The 11891-nt window shown below is 43.7% G+C and overlaps 1 protein-coding gene across 1 annotated transcript in view; it reads right to left on the bottom strand.

The window, feature by feature from the left end:
- Positions 1-6997: 6997 nt before the first annotated feature.
- Positions 6998-11891, bottom strand: part of LOC143749447 (collagen alpha-1(XXI) chain-like) — a gene marked incomplete at its 3' end in the record, with an annotated part of 35756 nt that continues 30862 nt past the window's right edge. Inside the window, exons 14-16 of the mRNA XM_077241942.1 lie at positions 8070-8117; positions 7702-7755; positions 6998-7051 (exon numbers count right to left, since the gene is read on the bottom strand). Coding sequence (XP_077098057.1) covers positions 6998-7051; positions 7702-7755; positions 8070-8117 — 156 coding nt within the window. The remainder of the gene's footprint in view (positions 7052-7701; positions 7756-8069; positions 8118-11891) is intronic.

Raw genomic sequence — 11891 nt, 5'->3', positions numbered from 1 at the left:
CAACTCACCCGCCACCTCCTCATATGGAGTCAGAAGCATCTGAGGTCGCTTCATGCCATTTATATCCCCGGAGCCCTGAACTGTGCAGCCGACGAGCTCTCACGGCTTCAGCCCCTCCCGGGAGATTGGCGACTCCATCCCCAGTCGGTTCAGCTGATTTGGGACCAGTTCGGGGACGCACAGATAGATCTGTTTACCTCTCACGCCTCCACCCATTGCGACCTGTATTATTCCCTGACCGAGGGCACGCACGGCACGGATGCAGTGGCGCACAGCTGGCCGCGGGGCCGCAAATATGCGTTTCCCCCAGTGAGCCTTCTTGCGCAGACCCTGCACAAGGTCAGGGAGGACGAGGAGCAGGTCATTCTGGTCGCGCCATACTGGCCCGCCCGGACCTGGTTCTCCGTACTAGTACTCCTCGCGACAGCACCTCCTTGGCCGATTCCCCTGAGGAAGGACCTCCTTTCTCAGGGACGGGGCACCCTATGACACCCTCGTCCCGATCTTTGGAACCTCCACGTGTGGCTCCTGGACGGGACGAGGCAGGTTTGAGTACCCTACCACCAGCGATGGCGGCTACCATCCCTTACGCTAGAGTGTCGACCACGAGACACGTCTATGCGTTGAAGTGGAACCTCTTCGTCAACTGGTGCTCTTCTCACCGAGAAGACCCCCGGAGATGTTCGATTAGTGTCGTGCTTTCCTTCCTTCAAGATAGGCTGGAGCGAAGGCTGTCTCCCTCCACCCTGAAAGTCTATGTTGCCGCTATTGTCGCACACCATGACCCGGTCGAAGGTAAGTCTGTTGGAAGGCACGACCTGATCATCAGGTTCCTTAGAGGAGCGAGGAGACTGAATCCTCCTCGCCCTCCTCTCGTTCCCTCTTGGGACCTCTCAGTGGTTCTAACTGCCCTGCGGAGTGCTCCCTTTGAGCCGTTGCAATCAGTGGAGCTTAAGTTCCTGTCTATGAAGACAGCGCTCCTGGTTGCATTGGCCTCCATCAAGAGGGTGGGGGACCTGCACGCATTCTCCGTTGACGAAGCGTGCCTGGAATTTGGGCCGGCTTACTCTCACGTGATCCTGAGACCCCGGCCTGGATATGTGCCCAAGGTTCCTACCACTCCCTTCCGGGACCAGGTGGTGAACCTGCAAGCGCTGCCCCCGGAGGAGGCAGACCCAGCCTTGGCACTGCTCTGTCCAGTACGCGCCCTCCGCGCCTATGTAGACAGGACGCAGTGTTTCAGGACCTCAGACCAGCTCTTTGTCTGTTATGGTGGGAACCTGAAGGGAAAGGCTCTCTCCAAGCAAAGGTTGTCTCACTGGATAGTGGACGCCATTGCTTTGGCATACCAGCAGCAAGGTCGACCGTGCCCCCTTGGTGTGACTGCCCACTCCACCCGGAGTGTGGCATCCTCTTGGGCTCTAGCGCATGGCGCCTCGCTAACAGACATCTGCAGAGCTGCATTCTACAATCTCCGAGTGGAGCCAGTGTCCTCTCATGTACTCGCTTCAACCAGCTAGTACTGGACCCGCTCAGGTGTCTTCGCTTGCTCGCCATTCCACTCCACGGACTGGATACGTGTGATATTCTCCTCAGGTGAGCTTCCCCGAAAGCCCTGAGTTCCTCCAGCACTCCTTACGTTGGCGCCAGTGTCTATTGCCTGTGCGTCGGCTAGGTGCCTCCCGTGTGCATGGTCCCTCCCCTGAGCGACCCCCACATGTGTATTTCCACTGTAAGCCTCTTGAGCATGTGTCTTTCCCTTGGCAAGCCACCTTGCCACCCCTGGGGTTGAAATTTCCACCTGCGGCTGGACACCCCAGTGTTCTCCATGTCTCCTTCGGGTCACATGTGTATTCTCTAAGTCCCCCCCCCCTCTGGGTTGGCAGTAATTGCATATTTCCCCTGAACTTGGGATATGCTCCCCAGTGTACCATGGTATTCCTGTGCTAAATAGGAGTCTTTCGTCCGTGCCAGTCTCTCCTCAGCGAAGAAACATATCTGCCTGTTGCCGGCGTCCTCCTTTTATACCCACGAGGTGGGGCGGAGTTACGTCATGCAAATTCCGCAGACCCATGGCATTTCTTTGCCATTGGCTCGTTTTGTAATACTCGAAGTTGATAGGCTTTCTAAGCGAAACCCCATTCGTCGTCATCCGACGTAACGTCTCCGTTCCCTACTCAGGGAACGAGGGTTACATACGTAACCGAGACGTTTCATCTGTTAATTCGAACATTCCCAGAAGTGAGAAGAAAATGGTTCGACATTAAGCTTGAGAGCAAAAAACGAATTAGTTCACTTCGGAAAAATCGTATTAAAACTGGAGAAGGACCACCATCGCAGATGCTATTACTGGCTCTCATAATAAGAAAAACAGTATGTAATTACTATATATAATATTTTTTCAAAATGCTGTGTAAATATGTACCCGATTAAGGTGAATTAAAATGCAGCCTTATTAATGAGCAAAACGTTCGGGTGTTAAGCGCACTATTTGCGTGTGGCTGGGAGCAGGTGTAGATTTCTTGCGTACCAACTAACATTTGGAAAATACGAACATTTTAATGAATCCAAAAAATTTACGCCAGAACCACTTTACACACGATTTACACGAAAATTCGTTCTGCTCGTGTTTCATGAATGAGACCCAGTGAGTTACACACTGAGTTACACACTGAGTTACACTGATTACACACTGGCTTACACACTGACTTACACACTGACTTACACACTGGCTTACTCACTGACTTACACACTGGCTTACACACTGAGTTACACACTGATTACACACTGAGTTACACACTGAGTTACACACTGAGTTACACACTGAGTTACACACTGACTTACACACTGGTTACACACTGACTTACACACTGAGTTACACACTGACTTACACACTGGTTACACACTGACTTACACACTGCCTAACACACTAGCTTACAGACTGACTTACACACTGAGTTACACACTGAGTTACACACTGATTACCCACTGACTTACAAACTGACTTACACACTGGCTTACACACTGAGTTACACACTGATTACACATTGAGTTACACACTGACTTACACACTGACTTACACACTGACTTACACACTGAGTTACACACTGACTTACACATTGAGTTACACAATGACTTACACACTGGCTTACTCACTTACTTACACACTGGCTTACACACTGACTTACACACTGACTTACACACTGAGTTACACACTGAGTTACACACTGAATTACACACTGACTTACACACTGACTTACACACTGGCTTACACACTGAGTTACACACTGACTTACACACTGGCTTACACACTGAGTTACACACTGATTACACACTGATTACACACTGAGTTACACACTGACTTCCACACTGAGTTACACACTGACTTACACACTGACTTACACACTGGCTTACTCACTGACTTACACGCTGGCTTACACACTGACTTACACACTGGCTTACTCACTGACTTACACGCTGGCTTACACACTGACTTACACACTGATTACACACTGATTACACACTGACTTACATACTGACTTAAACACTGAGTTACACACTGAGTTACACACTGGCTTACACACTGAGTTACACACTGATTACACACTGACTTACACACTGATTACACACTGAGTTACACACTGATTACACACTGACTTACACACTGACTTACACACTGAGTTACACACTGACTTACACACTGACTTACACACTGACTTTCACACTGGCTTACACTGAGTTACACAATGAGATACACACCGAGTTACACTGATTACACACTGAGTTACACACTGAGTTACACACTGATTACACACTGATTACACACTGAGTTACACACTGAGTTACACACTGAGTTACACACTGACTTACACACTGAGTTACACACTGATTAAACACTGACTTACACACTGACTTACACACTGGCTAGCAGACTGACTTACACACTGAGTTACACACTGAGTTACACACTGATTAAACACTTACTTACACACTGACTTACACACTGACTTACACACTGGCTTACTCACTGACTTACACGCTGGCTTACACACTGAGTTACACACTATTACACATTGATTACACACTGACTTACACACTGACTTAAACACTGAGTTACACACTGAGTTACACACTGACTTACACACTGACTTACACACTGACTTACACACTGAGTTACACACACTGAGTTACACTGACTTACACACTGAGTTACACACTGAGTTACACACTGAGTTACACACTGAGTTACACACTGACCTACACACTGATTACACACTGAGTTACACTGATTACACACTGAGTTACACACTGAGTTACACACTGATTACACACTGATTACACACTGATTACACACTGACTTACACACTGACTTACACACTGGCTTACACATTGAGTTACACACTGATTACACACCGACTTACACACTGACTTAAACACTGAGTTACACACTGAGTTACACACTGACTTACACACTGAGTTACACACTGAGTTACACACTGATTAAACACTGACTTACACACTGACTTACACACTGGCTTACAGACTGACTTACACACTGAGTTACACACTGATTACACACTGACTTACACACTGACTTACACACTGACTTACACACTGAGTTACACACACTGAGTTACACTGACTTACACACTGAGTTACACACTGACTTACACACTGAGTTACACACTGATTACAGACTGAGTTACACACTTGCTTACACACTGAGTTACACACTGAGTTACACACTGAATTACACACTGAGTTACACACTGAGTTACACACTGAATTACACACTGAGTTACACACTGAGTTACACACTGAGTTAAGCACTGAGTTACACACTGACTTACACACTGACTTACACACTGAGTTACACACTGAGTTACACACTGACTTACACACTGACTTACACACTGAGTTACACACTGACATACACACTGAGTTACACACTGACTTACACACTGAGTTACACTGATTACACACTGAGTTACATACTGAGTTACACACTGACTTACACACTGACTTAAACACTGAGTTACACTGATTACACACTAAGTTACACACTGAGTTACACACTGACTTACACACTGAGTTACACACTGAGTTACACACTGACTTAAACACTGAGTTTCACACTGACTTACACACTGAGTTACACACTGAGTTACACACTGAGTTACACACTGAGTTACACACTGAGTTACACACTGACCTACACACTGATTACACACTGAGTTACACTGATTACACACTGAGTTACACACTGAGTTACACACTGATTACACACTGACTTACACACTGACTTACACACTGGCTTACACATTGAGTTACACACTGATTACACACCGACTTACACACTGACTTACACACTGAGTTACACACTGAGTTACACACTGACTTACACACTGACTTACACACTGAGTTACACACTGATTAAACACTGACTTACACACTGACTTACACACTGGCTTACAGACTGACTTACACATTGAGTTACACACTGATTACACACTGACTTACACACTGACTTACACACTGACTTACACACTGAGTTACACACACTGAGTTACACTGACTTACACACTGAGTTACACACTGACTTACACACTGAGTTACACACTGAGTTACACACTGACTTACACACTGAGTTATACACTGAGTTACATACACTGAGTTACACTGACTTACACACTGAGTTACACACTGACTTACACACTGAGTTACACACTGAGTTTCACACTGACTTACACACTGAGTTACACACTGACTTACACACTGACCTACACACTGATTACACACTGAGTTACACACTGATTACACACTGAGTTACACACTTGCTTACACACTGAATTACACACTGAGTTACACACTGAATTACACACTGAGTTACACACTGAGTTACACACTGAGTTAAGCACTGAGTTACACACTGAGTTACACACTGACTTACACACTGACTTACACACTGACTTACACACTGAGTTACACACTGACTTACACACTGAGTTACACACTGAGTTACACACTGACTTACACACTGAGTTACACACTGATTAAACACTGACTTACACACTGACTTACACACTGGCTTACAGACTGACTTACACACTGAGTTACACACTGATTACACACTGACTTACACACTGACTTACACACTGACTTACACACTGAGTTACACACACTGAGTTACACTGACTTACACACTGAGTTACACACTGACTTACACACTGAGTTACACACTGAGTTACACACTGACTTACACACTGAGTTATACACTGAGTTACATACACTGAGTTACACTGACTTACACACTGAGTTACACACTGACTTACACACTGAGTTACACACTGAGTTTCACACTGACTTACACACTGAGTTACACACTGACTTACACACTGAGTTACACACTGATTACACACTGAGTTACACACTTGCTTACACACTGAATTACACACTGAGTTACACACTGAATTACACACTGAGTTACACACTGAGTTACACACTGAGTTAAGCACTGAGTTACACACTGAGTTACACACTGACTTACACACTGACTTACACACTGAGTTACACACTGAGTTACACACTGACTTACACACTGAGTGACACACTGAGTTACACACTGAGTTACACACTGAGTTACACACTGACTTACACACTGAGTTACACTGATTACACACTGAGTTACATACTGAGTTACACACTGACTTACACACTGACTTAAACACTGAGTTACACTGATTACACACTAAGTTACACACTGAGTTACACACTGACTTACACACTGAGTTACACACTGAGTTACACACTGACTTAAACACTGACTTACACACTGACTTACACACTGACTTACACACTGAGTTACACTGATTACACACTGAGTTACACACTGAGTTACACACAACTCTGTCTCCTGATGAGAACAGCACACGGCTCGCTGGGAAATCACTGTTATGTAACAAATTTGACAATGAAAATCCTTTGAATATTGTCTGACCTTTGACCCAGCAGTGCCGGCGGGTCCGTGGCTCCCAGAGACTCCTGATTTACCCTGAAGAACACAGATATATCTCAGTCATTCGTGTTTCTCTCGTTCACTCCATCAATACTCTGACTGGGTATCTGCATGTGTGTGTGTAGAGTTATGAATATGGACAAATGTGTGTATTCCATGCAACAGTTTTCAAGAAGGGGGTTGCATATTAATGAATAGGACATTGCTGCGCTGCATTGCATCATATCTGAATACTGCGTATCTTTACATCTGCTTTTATATCTGATTTATTTATTCTGCACCTTCAGCATGGAATACGTTGCAAAAGGACTTGAAAGTCACTGAATTAATCTTGCTAAACGCATTTAAATCCAAAATGAAAGACTTAGAGGCAGATGCCTTAATATGTAAATGCTCTTAGACTGTAAAAATGATTTAAAATGACTTTATGAAATGTTAGCTTACTAGTCTTCTGTGTTATGTGCATGTACCTATGTGTTTGTATTTTTGTATTTGTTGCTGCCTGTCCTGGCTGGGTCACCCTTGCAAAAGAGGTTCTGAATCTCAATGGGACTCTCCTGATTAAATAAAGGTTAAATACATTTTTTTTAAATAATAAAGTAATCTATGACACTGTCTGGTCAGATATGGTTTCTGTGCAAGAGCAAAGGCCTTTTGTGTTGTCATATATAATTACACAAGATTACCATTGTCCCGGGCTCTCCATGAGGTCCTCGCTCTCCTTTCTGCCCCGGCTCTCCCTGTTAAACAACACATCTCAGGCTTCATCTCACACACACTAATCTCAGGCATATGACCCTTTACTGCTTATTGCTTTACTGTAGTATATAGTAATTACATTGTAATACTGTATTCAAAAATGTTAAAATTTATTTTAAATAAAATATATTACAGTATTAAATGGAAATATTTGAAACATGAAAGAAAAGTAATGCAATGATTTCTTATTTAAATCAGCAAAAATTTTAAAGCAAGTACAATAAATAATACCATGATCTATACACTTTACAATTTAAAAACATATAATATTATGATTATTGAAAGAATATAGCACCTTTTTTCCTGGCAATCCGGCTGTCCCAATGATTGGCCTCGTTGCTCCCTGAAACACAGAAGTGGAGTTTTACTTGGTATTTCAGTATTTGATTTGGCTCTTCTCCAATATCTCTCTCTCACTCTCCCTCTCTCTCTCTCTCTCCCTCTCTCTCTCTCTCTCCCTCTCTCTCTCTCTCTCTCTCTCTCTCTATCCCTCTCTCTCTCTCTATCTCTCTCTCTCTCTCTCTCTCTCTCTCTCTCTCTCTATCCCTCTCTCTCTCCCTCTCTCTCTCTCTCTCTCCCTCTCTCTCTCTCTCTCTCTCTCTCTCTCTATCTCCCCCTCTCTCTCTCTCTCCCTCTCTCCCTCTCTCTCTCTCTCTCTCTCTCTCTGTCTCTCTCTCTCTATCTCCCCCTCTCTCTCTCTCTCCCTCTCTCCCTCTCTCTCTCTCTCTATCTCCCTCTCTCTCTCTCTCTCTCTGTGTCTCTCTCTCTCTCTCTCTCTCTCTCTCTCTCTCTCTCTCTCTCTCTCTCTCTCTGTGTGTCTCTCTCTGTGTGTCTCTCTCTTTCTCTCTCTCTCTCTCTGTGTGTCTCTCTCTCTCTCTCTCTGTGTGTCTCTCTCTCTCTCTCTCTCTCTGTGTGTCTCTCTCTCTCTCTCTCTCTGTGTCTCTCTCTCTCTCTCTCTCTCTCTCTCTGTCTCTCTCTTTCTCTCTCTCTCTCTCCCTCTGTGTGTGTGTCTCTCTCTCTCTCTCTGTGTCTCTCTCTCTCTCTCTCTCTCTCTCTCTGTGCGTGTGCGCATGTGCGGGCGTGTGAGGAGTGTGTGAGCGTCTGAGCGATTTGCGGCGTGTTTGAGTGAGTTGTTAGTTTTTTTTTCCTTTTCTCTTTATTTTGTTTAGATATTTTGGTTTAGTGTTTATTTAATTGTCGGCGGGTTTTTTTCACCTGAGGGTGGAAAATGGGGACGAATTCAGATGGTTGTGTTTCTTTAACCGCTCAACACGGGTGCAAATGTTTACCTGACGAGTCCATAACAGTTGAGGATTGTCTAGTTGCGATCAGCAGCGAGATTGGTGCTTGTAACATTGTGTCCGCATCAAGGATGAACAAGGCTGTTGTTATCTTTTTGAAAGAAGTCTCTTTTGTTCAGCATTTAGTTGAATTTGGTTTATCCGTTAGAGATACTTTTTTATCAGTTTTGCCGTTGTCGAGTCCTTCCAAGAAGGTTATCCTTTCGAATGTCCCCCCATTCATTTCTAAAGATTCACTACAGCGTTTGTTTGGACACTATGGTAAACTAGTGGGGCCGATTAATCCCTTTAGGATTAAAAAATCCGGAACTCAAACATGTGATGTCATTTAGACGTCAGACTTTCATGATTCTGAACGCTGAATTTCAATTGTTGAATACGTCAGCGAAAACTACTGTGCTGGGTAAAGATTATACCATTTATATCAGTACTGAATTAATGAGGTGTTTTACTTGTGGAAAGTACGGTCATACAAAACTGGTATGTTCAATGAATGACGAGGCTAACACTAATGTGAATGAGCGCAATCATTCTACGGAACAATTGCCTTCTGCTCCAGTAAATAATGAAGGTGCCTGTGACAGAATTGATCAGGTAATTGAAGCGCCTCTCTCTCTCTAAAGATGGAGAAAGTGCTAATGAGCCTGTAACGATCGGGCAGGTTGACGATTTGACACATTCTTCAGTGAATACCGTTGTAAGTGTAAATGACAGCACAGTGCGGGCTGAAGTAGAGCGCGCTGACGCAGATCCCGCCGGCGTGAGCGGTGAACCGGAGTGACCAGTAGAGCGGGCTGAGCTTGTGATGCCTGGAGGAGAGTTGGTCGATTCGCAGGCATCGGGATTTAGTCTGTCTCAGGGCGATGCTGATGTGTTGATTGAAGGATGTGAAGTTCATTCAATGGATTCTGATAGTGACACTTCTGATATAGCAGAAAATCTTACTATTGCAAATTCTCAGGGAGGGTCTGCAGAGAATGGATCAGGAAAAAGCTTTCGACAGGGTGGACCATCATTATTTGTTCAAGACCCTTGAAGCTTTTGGTTTTGGTGCAAATTTAATTTCTCTTGTCAAACTACTGTACAGTGACATTTACAGTATGTTACAAATTAATGGGTCTTTAACTAGACCTTTCTCTGTGACTAGGGGGATAAGACAAGGATGTCCTCTGCCTGGTCTTCGGTACTCTATTTCCATTGAACCTCTGCTAGTTATGCTGAGGAAACAGTTGTGTGGTGTTGGTGTCCCAGGTTTCCCAGAAGTAGCCCCGGTGAAACTTACAGCTAACGCAGATGATGTGACAGTAATAATCAAGAGCACTGATGATGTTACTAAACTTATTTCTTGTTTGAACAAGTTAAAGAATGCTACATCTGCTCGTATTAACTGGGATAAATGTGCATCCTTTTTGTTGGGAGACTGGGTGGATATAGGACCACCTCACTTGCCACAACAGTGTAAATGGGTTCAAGATGGATTTAAAGTGCTTGGTGTTTTTTTGGGGACAGCCCAATACACTGAAAAGAATTGGAAGGGATTAGAAATGGCGATGGCTTCTCCCACAGCTCTCTTTCAGAGGGAGGTGCTTGATTATCAATAATCTGAGGAAGGTGCTTGATTATCAATAATCTGAGGAAGGTGATTGATTATCAATAATCTGAGGAAGGTGCTTGATTATCAATAATCTGAGGAAGGTGCTTGATTATCAATAATCTGAGGAAGGTGCTTGATTATCAATAATCTGAGGAAGGTGCTTGATTATCAATAATCTGAGGAAGGTGCTTGACTATCAATAATCTGAGGAAGGGCTTGATTATCAATAAACTGAGGAAGGTGCTTGATTATCAATAATCTGAGGAAGGTGCTTGATTATCAATAATCTGAGGAAGGTGCTTGATTATCAATAATCTGAGGAAGGTGCTTGATTATCAATAATCTGAGGAAGGGCTTGATTATCAATAATCTGAGGGAGGTGCTTGATTATCAATAATCTGAGGAAGGGCTTGATTATCAATAATCTGAGGGAGGTGCTTGATTATCAATAATCTGAGGAAGGCGCTTGATTATCAATAATCTGAGGAAGGGCTTGATTATCAATAATCTGAGGAAGGGCTTGATTATCAATAATCTGAGGAAGGTGCTTGATTATCAATAATCTGAGGAAGGCGCTTGATTATCAATAATCAAAGGAAAGTGCTTGATTATCAATAATCTGAGGAAGGTGCTTGATTATCAATAATCTGAGGGAGGTGCAATTGTACAATTGTAGTTAAAAAGTGTATATATATATTTTTTTGTTTTTTAAATGACCTATCGTTTCGCTCGATAAGCCCCTCCTCCTCAGCTGCGATCGTGCACAGTCCGTTGAAGCACTTCAAGGTGCTTGATTATCAATAATCTGAGGAAGGTGCTTGATTATCAATAATCTGAGGGAGGTGCTTGATTATCAATAATCTGAGGAAGGTGCTTGATTATCAATAATCTGAGGAAGGGCTTGATTATCAATAATCTGAGGGAGGTGCTTGATTATCAATAATCTGAGGAAGGTGCTTGATTATCAATAATCTGAGGAAGGGCTTGATTATCAATAAACTGAGGAAGGTGCTTGATTATCAATAATCTGAGGAAGGTGCTTGATTATCAATAATCTGAGGAAGGTGCTTGATTATCAATAATCTGAGGAAGGGCTTGATTATCAATAATCTGAGGGAGGTGCTTGATTATCAATAATCTGAGGAAGGGCTTGATTATCAATAATCTGAGGGAGGTGCTTGATTATCAATAATCTGAGGAAGGGCTTGATTATCAATAATCT

Source organism: Siphateles boraxobius, unplaced genomic scaffold (assembly GCF_051911475.1).
Source record: "Siphateles boraxobius isolate OS27281-9 unplaced genomic scaffold, OSU_SipBor_1 248, whole genome shotgun sequence".
Lineage (NCBI taxonomy): Eukaryota > Metazoa > Chordata > Actinopteri > Cypriniformes > Leuciscidae > Siphateles > Siphateles boraxobius.
The sequence above is the reverse complement of the archived record's forward strand: the minus strand, read 5'-3'. Positions and strand labels throughout refer to the sequence as shown.